Source organism: Cinclus cinclus, chromosome 16 (genome assembly GCF_963662255.1).
Source record: "Cinclus cinclus chromosome 16, bCinCin1.1, whole genome shotgun sequence".
Lineage (NCBI taxonomy): Eukaryota > Metazoa > Chordata > Aves > Passeriformes > Cinclidae > Cinclus > Cinclus cinclus.
Window position 1 is genome coordinate 2,628,927 of NC_085061.1, and position 15,707 is coordinate 2,644,633.

The following is a 15,707-nucleotide window of genomic DNA, read 5'->3' on the forward strand; positions in this document are numbered from 1 at the left end:
TGTGAAGTTCAGGTCTGTGTTGTGCTTTCACTTGCACCGCAGGCGTTTTGCTTCCTGCAAGGAATGGGATTTCAACACAGCGGGATGTTCCTGATTATGCAGGGAGGGAATATATGCAAATTGATGGCTCCCCAAGGCAGTGGTCGGGGCAGCAAGCCTGACAGAGTTCAAACAGCATTTGGATAACGCTCTCAGGCCTAGGGTGGGATTGTGGGCTTGTCCTGTCCAGAGCCCAGAGATGGACTGGATGATCCCTGTGGGTCCCTTCCAGCTCTGGATATTTTATGATTCTCTGATCTCCACTCAGGCTTCCACCTTCTGCATGGATACTGAACGACCGACACAATTCCCTGCCTGCAACAGCTCTGGGACACGCTGCTTCAGCTCCCGAGAGATGGAAAATACAGATCCATGCATTAACCTGAGGGATTAAAATGCTATTCCCTGATACCAGAGCAAACCCTCCCTACAATCAGACGACAACCACCACATTGAGTCCCCGTCAGAGGGGACAAAAGGGATTAATCCTCTGCTGGTGCAGTGCAACCACTCGTGGGACCGGCCACCCGTGTCGGGGAGGGCCCGGTGTCACGGGTGGCCCTTATCACATGGGCCTCGTGTCGCGTGGGTCGCCGGTGAAACGAGGGCCGCATGTCGCGGGGTTCCCATGTGGCGGAAGGCCTCATGTCGCGGCGTGGTGATGCGCCATGACGTCACCACCGCCCCCCTCCAGCGCTGCTGAGTCACGGCCCCTCCCGCGCGCCTGACGCGGGCCCGGCGGTTGCCATAGAGACCGCGCTTCTCGCGAGAGGCGGCGGAAGTGGCGCGCGGGCGGCCGGCGTCGCGCGACTCCCGCGGCGGCCGCTCATTGGCGGGCGGCGGGCGGCGGCTCCCGGCGCGCGCCGCTCCTCCCGCCCCGCCCCTCAGCGCGCGCGGCCGCGGCGCGAGCCGCCAAGATGGCGTCGGCCCTGGAGCAGTTCGTCAACAGCGTCCGGCAGCTCTCGGCCCAGGGTGAGGGGGACGGGGCTGGCCGGGGGGAGCGGGGGCACGGGGCGGGCCCGCGGGGCCGAGGGAGGACGGTGAAGACCGAAGAAGCTCGTCAGACCGCGCGCGTTACGGGGCGGCGGGCCGCGGCCTGCCCGCTCGTACGGCGCTCCCTCAGGCGCGGGTCCGGGGTGCTGCGCCTCGGGGACTGCGGAGCCCGTGCCGGGGTTAATTCGGAGCAGCCCCGAAGGGATCCCGGCGGTGTGACAAGGCACGAGGGGCCGGCGGTGCTCTCACGGAGCTCCGCGGTTCTCCCAGGGGTTGGTTTCGGTAGCGGAGCCCGCAGCAGTGATCCTGCCAAAATCGGAGCCTTTAAAATAGGGGGAGGAGCGAGCATCGCTAGGGTTTTAACTGGGGGTCTGTGGCCCAGCCTGTCACCTCCTCAGTGGACGGGCATGTTGTGATAAGTGTGGTTTAAAATTTATTTCTGAATTGTCCAAGTGTCGGTGCTCTACATTTCCAAGCAGAGCATGGACAGAGTCCCGCCCCACCACGGAACTGTGTGAAAGATCTGAGACTTCAGCCACGTGGCCACAAAGAGTTTTAATAATCACACTTAAAATTCCTCAATATTACTGCCAAACTCCTAATTTTACTGTGTGTGGGTGCAGCGTTTCCTGGTTCTTGAACTTTCCCTCTGTGTTGATGGTCTGTGAAATGTGTTCTGACTGGTCTCTGCCTGGGATGTTTCCTCCCAAAACTGATAAAAAATTAATGTTTCCCACCCCGGCCCCAGGTTTGATCTCTGGAAGTTCTTGGGTTGAGCTCCAGCTCTCTCTTACTCTGGTTTCACTTAATAAATACAAAGTATTTTTACTTTAGAGACAATTTATACCTGCAAGATGTGGGTACAAGCTAGATGGAGGATGGATCTTTGTTCTCCTGGAGTTCAGCTGGAGAACTTTCCATCACAGAGTTTTGGGGATGCAGGAGGCTCAAGGGGAGACTGGTTGGCTTTATGGAAGTTCTCCCATTAGGGATGAGCCAGGGAGAAAAATCCCTGTGACTGTGAGAAAATACCCAGCACAGTAAGGACATGGACCTGTTGGAGCAAGTCCAGGTGAGGCCACCAAGATCCTTGGAGGGATGGAGCTATGAGAAAAGGCTGTGGGAATCTGGATTGTTCAGTCTGGAAAAGAGAAGGCTCTGGGGTGGCCTTCTAGTCTCTGGAGGGAGCTACAGGAAAGATGAGGAGAGACTGTTTATAAGGACCTGGAAGGACAGGAAGAGGGGAATGCCTTCATAATAACAAGAGAGTAGGGTTAGATTGGATATTAGGAAAGAATTCTCCCCTATGAGGGTGGGGAAGCCCTGGCACAGAATTCCCTGAGAAGCTGTGGCTGCCCCTGGATCCCTGGAAGTGTCCAAGGTGAGGCTGGACAGGGCTTGGAGCAGCCTGGGATAGTGGGAGGTGTCCCTGTCCATGGCTGAGGTTTGGAATGAGTTTGGGTTGGTTCTTCCAACCCAAACCATTCTGGGATTCTGTGAAAGTAAATCCAGAGCCAGACTGGCAAGTGGATGTGAGAACATTCAGGAGCAACGTGTGTACTTATGGTTTCTGACTGTCATTTGGCTGTCTGGGAAATGACAGAAAGGGACATTTAGTTGGGCCTGGTGTGGGAATTGCTGCTTATACTGTAAGTTGTTCAATGTGTGTGTGTGGGTAGAGGGATTGATCACAGAATCCCAGAATGGTTTGGGTTGGAAGAAGCCTTAAAGGTCATCTTTTTCCCACCCTTGGCATGGACAGGGGCACCTTCCACTAGACCAGGTTGCCCAAAGTCTGTTTGGGATTTGTTTTTTGTATTGTTTTGTTTTGTGTTTTTAGGGGAATGCTAAGTGATAGAACCATAGAAGGGGTGGTTTTCTGGAATTGGGAGGGCACCAGAATGAGGGTTTGGCACTGCCTGAGCACCATTATCAAAGCAGAGGGTTTTACAAGCCCCATTCCTTCCCATGCTTATGCCTTTTTTTAAAATTCCATGTGGAGGAGAATGGTTTTGGAGGCAAATTTCTGGGTTCTGGTCCCCCATTTCAAGATTTTGATCCCTCTGTCGCTTCAAAACTAACATATCATTGCTGGAACTTCCCAGCTTTTCTTTTCTCAAAGGAAAAGGCCAGAGACCTGAGGGTAGTGTAAATCTCTCTGAATGGAGGCACTATTCCTTGTTTTATGGAGACTTTTGTTAAAGATGAGAGAACCTCTGTTTTTTTTCTCTCTAATCAGCAAGAATTGAACATTGAAACAATACTCTGCTTCAGAAAGACAGTTTTTTTAATTCATTCAGTTAATTGTGGGGGGAGGAAGAGTTTGGAAGCATCTCATGGGAGTGGATCTGCTTTTTTTGTAAGGGTTTTGGGGTTTACCGACCTTCCTCATTCAAAGTAGTCACTTTTTGTTCTGTGTTCATAGCTCACAGCATATGGAATAACACTGTAGTTTTAATTGTACAAAGTAAATTCAAGGATGGGTTTTTAAATACTTTTGTTGTAGGTACTTTAATGCCTACTTCAAAAAAGTGCTTATGAGCAGACCTGAAAGTTGGGTAGAGCTTGAGGACCAGCAAAGATCGAGCTGTGGTGTTTGTTTTATAAAAAAACCCAAACATGTGGTGGATAGAAAATTAATGCCTGTTTTATTAAAGAAAATTACAACTTGGGATGATACTATTATTTCCTGAGGTTACATGGGGAAGGAGGTTATAATGAAGTGTGGGAATGTGTGAATGTTCTCTAATTAGGCTTTGAAAACAATGGTTTTTTATTTTTCAGGGCAAATGACCCAGCTCTGTGAACTGATCAATAAAAGTGGAGAGCTGCTAGCAAAAAATCTTTCCCATTTGGATACAGTGCTCGGTGCCCTGGATGTACAGGAACACTCACTAGGTGTTCTTGCTGTCTTGTAAGTGTTGCTTGCTTTTAATTAAATATTAAAACTTCAGGCAATGAGCTGAACTGTCAGCCAAGCAAAGTGTTTTGTTCTGGCACAAGTTGCCCAGAGAATCTATGGCTGCCCCATCCCTGGATGTATCCACGGCCAGGTTGGGTGGGACTTGGAACAACCTGGGATAGTGGAAGGTGTCTCTGCCCATGGCAGGAGTTGGAACTGGGTGGGCTTTAAGGTGTCTTCCAACCCAAACCGTTCTGGGATTCCATGGTGAGTGTTTTTCCATATGTGTTCAGCAAAAAGATACAGAATGAGCTTTTAAAACTTTATTTTCGGGGCATTTATACACCGAACTGTAAGCACAGAGCAAGATGTTTTATTCCAGTAGAAAACAGGCTTTTATCATGGGTGTTTGTCTTTAGACAGCACTGAGGCTCTTGCTGCTGTCTGGAGTTAAAGATAAACCTTCAGTTGCCTTGGGGGTGCTGAACTAAGGTAAAGATATTTAGTGTTGAATTGACTGTATCTGACTCCAAGTGAACCATCTGCAGGTTTGACTGCTATTTTATATTATGATTTATATTCATATTATTATTTTATATATAATATTCTCTTTTAAGGGAAAGATCAGAATTCTAGTACTTGTTCTACTACTCTTTTGAAACAAAATACTGATAATACTGAAAATTATCCTTGCCATTGTAGTTTGCACTAAATTGAGAATTATGTTGTGCATTGAAAGGCGTTTTCAAATGTTGTTGTGCAGGTACTGGGGAAATCTTATGCCATGTCTCATAGGCACTTTGGATTTGTGTGCAAGCACCTACATGCAGAGACTTAGCAATGAAAATGAATCTTTTTAATGAACCTCCAAGCAATTAATGCTAAACCTTTTGTTTCTTTGTTTCAGGTTTGTGAAGTTTTCTATGCCCAGCATCCCTGACTTCGAAACGTTATTCTCACAGGTGCAGCTTTTTATCAGCACTTGCAATGGAGAACACATTAGATATGCAACAGACACTTGTAAGTTAAGACTAATTTCAGACTTGATAGATTTTTGGATAGTTTGATAATACTGATTTTTCACTGAGGTCTTTTTTTTTTTTTTTTTTTTTTTACTGCGTTTAGTTGCTGGCCTGTGCCACCAGTTAACAAATGCCCTTGTGGAAAGAAAACAGGTGAGCAAGTACAAATAAGTTACTCCCTACCCAAGGTTTAAAGGGGTGTTACCAGCCCCTTACTCCATAAGGATTTGCCACTAATTTCACATCAAGTGTTTCTGTGCAGCTCTTTAGTTGTTAAGTTTACTGAAAGGTAATGAACCAAACTCAAAACTCTGAGACTTCTCTAAGGAAAACCTAAGGAGGATAATTTTTGGGGGAGAAAAGTCGCCTGAGAACATGTTCTCCCACCCAAAGTAGTAGGTCTGTGGTACCAAGAATGTTCTTCAGACAATACATGAGTAGAGGAGAGAGCTGCAAGGGTTATTAGCACTGGTGAGTCAGTGATTTTAGTTTCAGTGTTATTTTCACTGGTCTTACATAATGCTCTTAAAGAAATGCCTTAGAATGTGCAGGAAACTTTAAGAAGTACTTGACCAGTGATTTTGTTGCTAAAATCCTGACTTTTTCAGGCCACTGCTGAAGTCTAGCCTGAGACAGACCAGATTTGATCTCTGCTTCTAAGCGGAGTGAAGTGACTCTTCTTGTCTTCAGTATTTGTTGAGAGTTGAGATGGAGGCAAGAAAGGTTTTCTTACTCACACAGATTACTGTGTTCCTGGTGAGATTGGCTTTGTGGAGCAGAATTGATGACCATCAGGAGAAGTTGTATAGCCAAGGTTAATTTTATTTACCAAGGGACTGCGATATCCTACAAAAAGGGAACCTCAAGTTAACTATTACTTAATGGAACCTGTCAATTAGTGTTATTTTTCATTTGTAAGTGTCAACATAAGATCCAATGTGCTGCCATCTATGAGAAATTATCTGAAAGAGATGTAATTTCTGACAGCCCCTGCGAGGAATTAGCATTCTCAGACAAGCCATAGACAAGATGCAGATGAACACAAACCAGCTGACCTCAATACACGCAGATCTCTGCCAGGTAAGGGGATCAGAATATATAAAATACCTATAAACCTTCAGGGAAATGCATGTTCACATACAGCAGTGTAAGAATGGATTTTCTACTGGATTTTGGTTTGTTTTTTTCCCCAGTAGTAAATAATATGACACACTGAAATAAAATCCAAATCTGATACACAGATTAATTACTAATTTTAAATGTTCAGTGCTTGTCCTCAGATCTTTGATTTTGTTAATGACTTCAGAAAGTCCTTTGACATCCCTTCTCTGTGGGCTGAAAGTCACACTGAACTTCTCTTGGGTGGTGTCTGTAACATCCAACTACTGTCTGCTCAAGTCTGACACATGAAACATTTGTCTCAGTGTCTTTGGCCTGGATTTGTGTTTCTGTCTCATTCTTGGCTCCTGGGATTTAGGGTTGGACAGGAATGTTCAGAGCAATATTTAGTGCTGCCAGCACAGTAGTCTGACAGTCCTGGAGTTTCAAACAGATTTGTCAGAGTTTTAATTTCTTTAGGAGTCAGATAATTTCATAACACTTCATAATCTGTTTCAAAGATTTTCAACCTGTGTTACTCCACTACAGAAATTCCTTTTTTTTTTTAACTCGTGGGAGAGTGATATTTATGCAATAGTACTAATTAATTTGGTTTGAATTCCTTCTCATGGAAATTCAAATGGAAATGGCTAATTTATGAAAACTTGATTTATTTTCTTGTAGCTCTGTTTGTTAGCAAAATGCTTTAAACCTGCCCTCCCGTATCTAGATGTGGACATGATGGATATTTGTAAAGAGAATGGGGCATATGATGCGAAGCACTTTTTATGTTACTACTACTATGGTGGGATGATATACACTGGGCTAAAGAACTTTGAAAGAGCACTCTACTTTTATGAACAGGTAACTTGAAATGAAATTGTAAGTCTGAAGTGTGATGTATGAAAAGGCAGAAGTAGATGTGTGACAGTGCTGAGAAAACACAGCACCTTTGAACTGCCACAAGCAAAACTGTCTTTGGAGGTGTTTTCCTTTCAGAAGGTCTCTCACAGCCTCATTGCACTGTAAAGCTGTGCAGCTCAAAGGGTGATGTTAAATTTATCTCACTATAAATATTTTTCAGCTGCCTGCTTGAAACTGCAGCACAGAAACAGGTCACGGGCTGACACACGGTTATGTGTCTTAAAAAAACAGTCCAGTGGTTTTGCTAAGGCCTTTGCTGCTTTTATGAGAGGAAGGAATTATGCTTCTTCAATGCTGTTATAATATTTGCTGGTTTTGCTTTATCTGGGGAGGAAATGAAAACAGTAAAATTGGGAAGATGTTATGTATGAGGGAAATTGTATGAAATGTGCAAAACAAATTGGTGCAGCATTTTTCCTTTTTTTTGTGAATGAAGGTCAGCTTTTGAGTAGTTCCAGTATCATAGTGAACTAAAATCCTTTTTCCCTATAATGCACACCTCTGATAATGTAATAACTTTATAAAACCTCTTTGAGGGTCTGTGTAAATCCAAGTTCACAAGTAGCTACAGGTGATTTCTCGTACAGCTTTAGATATATTCCAAGGAAGGAAGTTTTGATTCTGTCTGAGCAAGTCTCTTTTAAGACAGACACCGCTGTAACGTGGTATGTTTTGAGTAGCTTGTATAAAATTTTCTTTTTTTGGCATATGTCTGGGTAATTGATTTTGACAGAAGTTAGTTAAACTTCAGCACTCAAAGGAGAATTTCATATGTCACTGTATCCTTTCTACATGCAGCTTGAAATTGAGTTTTTTGTTCATGCGGCTACCAGGATCTAGCAGTAAGCAGACTAAATTTCTGTTCTATTTCTTTCTCTCTTGATTAGGCAATAACTACTCCAGCCATGGCAGTCAGTCATATTATGTTGGAATCATATAAAAAGTATATCCTAGTTTCTTTGATACTGCTTGGTAAAGTTCAGCAGCTACCAAAATACACTTCTCAGATAGTTGGTAGATTCATTAAGGTAAGTATTGCAAATGCATCTAAATAATAGATGAACAAATCTGGATTTCTAAATGTTTAACAGTGGAAGGAGCCCCTGTCCATGGCAGGGGTTTGGAGTGAGATGAGCTTGAAGATCCCTTCCAACCCAAACTATTCTATGATTATATAATGTCAATGATACAGGTTTTTAAGATTTGGGAAAACTAGTCAATATTCCTTTCACTGATACTGCACATTCCTTTATAGCTTTTTATGTCAGAATTTAAAAAATGCTCAGATTTCAATTGGCTTTCATGCTGCATTGTCATTAGGAAAAGATTTGACCTGTAACTTCATCTGATTGACTCGCAAAATGCTAAACAGTTTATTCCCAAACCCCAGCTTTTTTAAGAATAAAGGTCTCTGAAAAAACTGTGAGTTTGTAGTCTGGAAGCATTCAGATTAGGAGGTGTAAGATGGGAGACAAAACTGCTGCTGAGAGAGTTCTAATCCTAAGTAACACACTTCTAAAAGTTAGTTCTTGTTCAACACCGAGTTTGTTCATTACTGACCAAAATTCTAGAGAGTTCCAAAATTCTTCTAACTCCAGAGACTAATAAACAAGCTGAGAACATTTTAAAGTAGTTTAGGTGAACCGGTTTCACGTGCTTAGTCTCTGCTGTCAATGCTGTGACCCGATGTGGTCAAGGATGAATGTCTTAGAGGGCAGAACAAATACAAGGGATGGGCAGTTACTGGCAATGCTTACCTCAACCTCAGCTGTCAAACTCAGTTGAGAGAGTTTGTTCACACTGCTGTAAGTAAAACTGTCACACAGAGGTCCTGAAATGATGTTTATTAAATGTTGCACTGCAGATTTAGTGTATAAGGGTCTGTCCTTGTCATAAAGCCATTATGGGCACCCTGTCTTTTTTTATGAGAAATACCCAAGCTACTTAAATTTACTTCAATGCCTGCATGGTCTCTAATGTTGGAGCACTGAATAGGTTTTGTGAGGCTGGATGAACACTGTGTTCTTTAAGAAGGGTTCTCCTTTTTTTTTAATTGCAGCCTCTTAGCAATGCTTACCATGAATTAGCACAAGTTTATTCAACCAATAAACCCTCGGAGCTTCGAAATCTGGTGAACAAACACAGTGAAACTTTCACAAGAGATAACAATATGGGGCTGGTTAAGCAATGCTTATCTTCTCTCTACAAAAAGAATATTCAGAGGCTAACCAAGGTAAGACAAACTCTGAGCAGTTTTCCTCTTAGGAGTGTATTTCTGAAATATATTCAATTTAGAGCTAAATGATAACATAGTAATGTGACAGAGAAATTACTAAAACTGAGATTCGTGTCTGAAACAAAGGAGACTAGAATGCCCTGAATAGGAAAACAAATCAGTTGGCCTGCTTATGTATTATTTAAAAGCTAATTCAATCTGTCTGTCCGGGGGGTTTGCCCATGAGGTTTTCATAGATAATCAAAAAGGTGGGAATGCTGCAACCCAGTGACCTTCACCCCTTTTCAAGAAATTGGAAAACTGAACTTTACAGTTCACTTCATTAGAAAAGATTGAGTGAATAGGACAGATTTTGGATAAATAAAAGGAAAAACAGAAGCACTGAAGTGATTTTCTCCTTTAGCTGAGAGATCTGATTAATCCTGAAAGGTGATTGGGAAAGTGTTGGGGTTTTTTTGTTTGTTTTTGTTTTTCTTGTAAGCACAAATTATATTTGTTGCAGTAGAAAAAAAATCCCATGAGGAGCTGTATATATGCATCTCTTGGAGGAAATTTAGGAGGTGGAGAGTCACCTTTTTTGTGTAAAAAGGTGAGAGAAGGAGGTTGGACATGGTCAGGACTGTGGTGCAAAATGAAATTGCAGGAATGAGTAATGACTCCATACGTGCTCAGTGTAACAAATTAATGTCTGAAGGAAGAACTGAATCACTCTCATGAGCCCTTTAATAATTGTGTGTTCCACTTGTTCCTTCCCATCAGATTACCACAGCCAGGTCACATAGGCCATGAAGCATCAACAGGAAAATAATTTACATGCAGTTGATTTAACACTTAAAAACTTTCTAAATTTCAGACGTTTTTAACATTGTCATTACAAGACATGGCAAGTCGAGTGCAGCTGTCGGGGCCCCAAGAAGCAGAAAAATACGTCCTCCACATGGTAAGACCTCTGACTTGGTTAAACTATCCCAAAATTAGTACTTGGGTTGTCAGTACACATCCTGATCAGTTCTTTTTCAGGGTGGAGGAGATACTGTGGTGTGCAGACTGTTCTCAAAAAATGTAAAAAGTTATTCTCCATGTAAGATAATGCAGGAATCATGGGTTTGGGAACCTGTGGAAAATGAAAGCAACCAAGTTAAAGACAATTCCACAGAGAGTCTGTGTGTTGTAGTTACCTGAAATTCTGTTCTTGGTGATAACTTCTATTAAACCCTCTGTCATTTCAGATAGAAGATGGTGAAATCTTTGCAAGTATTAATCAGAAAGATGGTATGGTCTGTTTTCATGATAATCCTGAAAAATATAACAACCCAGCTATGCTTCATAACATTGATCAGGAGGTAAATCTTTTACTGCTTTTGGAATTCTTACCGAGGAGTCTTAATCTGTAATTGGAGAGATTAATTTAGTTATTGTAGTAACTATAGTGTAGTAATCAGTGTAGTAACTTAGTTATAGAGAGTGAGGACTGTAAATCACTATTTGACTATTTCACAGCATTTTCATGGGTTTTAGATTAACACTCTCTGTCAATGTTTTCCCTGTTTTGTCCTGCACAGCTTGAGCTGTTTCAGGAGACTGACTGCTTGCTGTTGGTGATGGGAAGATCCTTGAATAAATTAGAAAGATTGCTTTTAGAGTTGTAAACTTCAAGGATCGCTTCCATTGGCTCTTAATAACCTGCCTGTAGGTTAAGGTGGTAGAGCCTCATGGGACTGTCTGTCAATGTCCTTAAAAAGGGCTGTTAGGAATACATGGATCAAATGAAGGGAATAAATAATGGTCTGACACTTCTTTTTGGGAGGTGAGGGATGGGAACATTTTGATGTGGAACTTTAGTGGTGGCAAAAGTTATTCTGCATGGCACAGCTGTGAAATGTCTTGAAGATCAGGTACAAACTGGACAAAGTAATCAATTTCATACATGTTTTTAAGATGCTGAAATGTATAGAGCTTGATGAACGACTGAAAGCCATGGATCAAGAGATCACTGTGAACCCTCAGTTTGTGCAGAAGGTAATGGATTTAATGTTTTGTAAGAGTATGTAGGAGATCCATTCTGTGCAGTGAGGGTGTTGTACTGAATGTCAGTATTTACAGTGTTGTTATTACACATTATTAATAATATATGCATAAACATCACGACACATCAGATAATTCATTATTTTTGAAGGTGCTTTTTCCTAATTAATCCTGAAGTGATTTTCAACCAGAAAATTAAGTGCATGTTATTTCATAGGCATTTTATTTTCCTGCCTGTTGACTTCAAAGAACTGTCTTTCTCAAGCCTGCAAACCTGTTTCTGAACAGAACTAACTCTCTCCCTTTCAGAGTATGGGCTCTCAAGAAGATGACTCAGGGACCAAACCATCCAGTTATTCTTGAAATTAATGTTGCTCACCACTCCGCTTTCAAGTAAAAGCTTATGAAAGAATCACGCCTGGAACAGGGCATTGAGGAGTTCCACGAAGAGAGCAGAGAGAACTGAGCTTTGCTTTTCACCTGGACATTAAGAAAATAAAAGAACACCCTCTCAGTACTGTATAATATCGGAAATATTCTCTGCAAAGAAAAAGGAAATCTCAAAAGAAACTTGAAAGTCTGTTGTGGATTTATTTATCTTCAGATTAACATTGTTAATGCATTAAATAATCTACCTTTTGTTTTAAAGGGTTTGAATGTTGCCGTGTTTCTGTAGCAGTCCTTCTCTTCTGCAAAAACAAAAGTGTTATTCAGGGAAGAATACAAACTAGTGTTGGTTCACTTGCAAGATAATTATTGGTTCATTACTCTGTATTTAAAGTTGGCTCAAAGTGCAGATTTATCGTATGTGTGGTGGAGGCAGAGGGGTGGAATTCAAGCAAATCATAATGTAGAGAATTTGCATATGCCCAGTGTAGCTGGTGCTGTCTGTTAAATGAGGAAATAACTGTTCTTCCCAAAAGGATGAGGGTATGAACTTGTCCTTGTAAGGAAGTTTGCTGCAAAGTAGGAATCGTATATGGAAAACATACATGACAGCTGTTTATGATTTTAAATTTCTGGTACAAAATATCTGCTAATATTATTTGCTCTTAGATGAAACTTATTAGACCTAAACAAAAGGGTATTTGGAAAATGTTGGTGTTCTGGAGGATTCTAGATAGGAAGTTGTTTACAGTGAAAGAAATTTAAATGTTTGTTCCTGTGCAACTGGCATGAAGGTATTCAACAGACTGATAGTTTCTTGGGTGGAAACCAGTATTTCTGCATGGAACATAAATAGAATTCTATACAGCTCTCAAAATGCAGATTTTATTCAGATATAACGTGTTGGAATGGTACCTGGTTTTTAATTTACTATTTTAAACTTCAAACTTTGTTACTGGATTCTTTAAAGTGCTTCACCCCTTAAATCAACGGGCTGTTTAATTTTCTGTCATTCTCGTGTATCTCAAGATTCTCACTGTTTAAACACCTTCCTCTCAGGCAGAAATAAACCTGTCTTGAAATCAGAAAAAGAGAAGCTCAGCAGCCCCTGCTTCCTACTGAAACACCTGACCAGGAGCTGCTTGCTCCTGCTACCCTGCCAGCTTGTTTCCAGGTGGGAGCTGAGCATTCCTGGCTCTTGCTGTGTGAAGTTTGTATGTATTGAGGTCACCTGTGGTTGAAAATATGCCACAGTCCTTCCAGTGCTGATACAGAAGTGTTGGGGTTCTCACTTAAAACCAGTGTCCCAAGTCTAGCAGAGCCTCTGTGACAGGAGGGTGCAGCTTTCTGGTGAAAAGAGGTGTTCCAGGTTTTGTGGTTGGTGGTGAAGGATGTTTTTAAAAGTATAAAATAGCAGTTTAATATTGAACACAGTAGAGGTCCATAGTTTGAGCAGCAGCTCATCACTTCCTGCCAGAGAGAATTCCATTGGGACAACTTTTATATCTGATCTTTAAGCAAAATCTTTGGGTTTTTCATAACTTGCTTTACCAGTCTTGTAATGCAGATCTATGATTTTGAAGGTTTTTATCCTAATTAATCCTGCAGTGATTTTAATGCTGAGCACACACAGTTTTCCCCTCTGGTCCCATGGGAGTGTTAAATGAGTAATTAGTGATGCTGTGGCTCGAGCCCAAAACGGGGTGGTTGTCATTACCACATGTGGCACTCACAGAAGGGACTGCAAACAACTGACCCCAAACCCCACCCCTCCAGAAATGTGCCTGGCTCAACTCTCCTTGCCAGTGGCTCCCTTGCCAGGGGAAAATGTATTCAGGATGCTGTCGTGGAGTTGGAAAAAAGACCAGGAATGTCCATTTTTACACTACTAGTCCCTGTTAGTGAGCATGAATTTACCTGCTGAGAGCTGCAAGATGGTTTTCCAGCTGTGGAACTAGAAGCAAACTAATTATGCAGCTGGTGAATAACTCTAGATTTTTCTCTTCTTTTTTTCTTTCCTAAAGTAGATAAAACAAATCCATGCTCACATCAAAAGGATGGCAAAAAATACCTGTGTAATAGTTTCAAGTGGTATATTCCATGATGTATCTGATTTTTAACAGGGCAAATGCTTTTAAAGTTAGAGAACTGCTGAGGTTCCTTTTCTGGCAGGGATAGTTGTGCTGTTAATGTCTGAATTCTGTTAGAAATTCAAAGTCAGGTCTCACCTGTAGAATCAGTAGATAAAACATTCACCAGAAGTGCTCCAGGGAAGAGCTTTTAAGTCCTAGTTTGATAAACACACGGTCTGGCATCTGCATGTGTTGAGATAGCGCTGAAATTAAGTCTGATTTTTAATGAAGCAGCTCCCTCCAAGTCTTGGAACTAATTGCCTGGGCTGTGGTCAGCTGAGAGGCTTTGGAACACTTGGGCTTTCTGGTTTTAATTTGTATTACTACAGGGAAGGACTTTTGCTCAAATTTAGGAACACTGCGTGCTGTGCTGCTCCCAGTTTGGACCCTCAGAGGTCCCGTGGCTGTTTCTTCACATCGGACACAGTCACAAGATGTGTCCAGGGAATACTGAGTGCATGCTTTGATATCTGACTCTGATTTTGATGCATTTTAATTGGCAAAGACACAAAATGCACTTCTGAAGGCAGCATTAGACGTGCAGCTGCAGTTCATAGCCACAGGAGGGGTCTCTAGGCAAGTCACTGTGAGATTTTGAAATGTTTCTGAGAAGGAATGGTTGGAAGCTGTTCCTGTACAACTCCCACTCCTGTTTTTGTGCCACTGAGGAGCCCCAGCGCGTGACCTCTGCTGAGCCATCGCTCCCTGGAGTTACTCCAGCTGCCTCCTTCTCCACAATTTCCCTGTGTGTCCCACAGCACAGCCACGGCCCCGTGTTTGTGTTGTCTCAGAGGCAATCTGTATAACCTAGGAAATGTTCTCTGTGTGGCCACGCTGGCCCAGGAGGTTAGTCCTGAGATGTTTAAATGTAGTATTGTACTAATGTCTTAAATGAGATTGTAGGTCTTTTGTATTTGGGGTTTCCTTAGTTTTTTGGGGGGTGGATCTCTTGTTCTGGTTGCTTTTCAGGAAGTGATTTGGCTGACAGGGGAGGCTGCTGGTTGCCTGCTCTGTGTGGCAGTGCCCTCTGCTCCAGAAGTGTTCAAACTCTGCTGATGGCTTCTCAGAGCTCTCAGAGTAGAAATAATTTTAATTATTAATCTTTCTTTAGTGTCTTTCTTGAGAAGTGCTGCTGCAGGTCGTTGTCGGAGATGGGCTTTGGGATTTTGGATGGGACACTTTTATTCTGAGCTACCTGGTCCAGTGAAGGTGTCCCTGCCCAAGGCAGGGGGTTGGAATGGGATGATCCATAAGCTCCTTTCAACCCAAACCATTCTGGGATTCGTGTCTGAGCTCTGTATTTCTGTAATAATCCATCTTGCTGACCATCTAGCTATTGCTTAAATCAGAGACATAATTATTAGTCCACATGTGGCTGCTTGAATCCAGAGGTGTGTCTTGTAGTGGTATCAGCAATAGCTGCTCTGTTTTGGGATTAAAGTACAAGTTTTACTCAGTTAAATAATCTATGCTGTTATCTTTTTTTTTTTTTAAATTTACTACTTTTGTTCTGATTCAAGTATTTAAAACTCTGTAAGGGGCAATTCAAAGGAGGAATCTGGTTCTGTATTATTTTGAAACCTAATAGTTCACATGGAATTTGGTTTAGCTTTTTTAGTCATAGATTCCTAGAGGTAAATAATCCTTTAATACCTAAACTTGATACCTTGAAGAGAAACACTATTAGTTTAATGGAAATGAAGAGCCTGAACAGGTTTAACTTGGGCACTTGCTCCCCTGCCCTTCCCGGGCTGTACGTGTGTACCTGAGCTGCTTTATAAATCAGGAAACGACAATACTTCGAAACCTTCATCTGCCATAATCTTACATTCTACGCATTTTAAGGAAGTAAAACGGACGGTGGGTGCTGAGACTCTAATGGAGAAGTCGCGCGGAGCCTGCGGAAACCACGGCACCGCCCTGAGGCGAGGGAAAGTCGCGGAGATCGG

General features: G+C 42.3%; 1 protein-coding gene across 7 annotated transcripts; it reads left to right on the forward strand.

The window, feature by feature from the left end:
* The first annotated feature begins 947 nt into the window (after positions 1-947).
* Positions 948-12,722, forward strand: COPS3 (COP9 signalosome subunit 3). 7 transcript variants are annotated; one of them, XM_062503248.1, is made up of 12 exons: positions 948-1,011; positions 3,817-3,946; positions 4,842-4,954; positions 5,060-5,109; positions 5,944-6,036; positions 6,739-6,918; positions 7,866-8,006; positions 9,038-9,211; positions 10,068-10,154; positions 10,444-10,557; positions 11,153-11,233; positions 11,549-12,722. In XM_062503248.1, the coding sequence occupies exons 1-12, from the start codon at positions 957-959 to the stop codon at positions 11,600-11,602; spliced, it is 1,272 nt and encodes a 423-aa protein (XP_062359232.1). In that variant the 5' UTR covers positions 948-956; the 3' UTR covers positions 11,603-12,722. The 7 variants fall into 7 exon arrangements, with proteins under 7 accessions (XP_062359232.1, XP_062359235.1, XP_062359234.1 ...); XM_062503249.1 differs by lacking the exon at positions 948-1,011 and adding an exon at positions 2,352-2,413; XM_062503251.1 differs by lacking the exon at positions 9,038-9,211.
* Positions 12,723-15,707: the final 2,985 nt, after the last annotated feature.

Bases quoted from the DNA above. Each gene is read 5' to 3' on its own strand.
- COPS3 (XM_062503248.1), top strand. From the start codon at position 957: ATGGCGTCGGCCCTGGAGCAGTTCGTCAACAGCGTCCGGCAGCTCTCG. The intron at 8,007-9,037 runs GTAAGTATTGCA...TTTTAATTGCAG, and splicing joins TAGTTGGTAGATTCATTAAG to CCTCTTAGCAATGCTTACCA. The intron at 11,234-11,548 runs GTAATGGATTTA...TCTCCCTTTCAG, and splicing joins ACCCTCAGTTTGTGCAGAAG to AGTATGGGCTCTCAAGAAGA.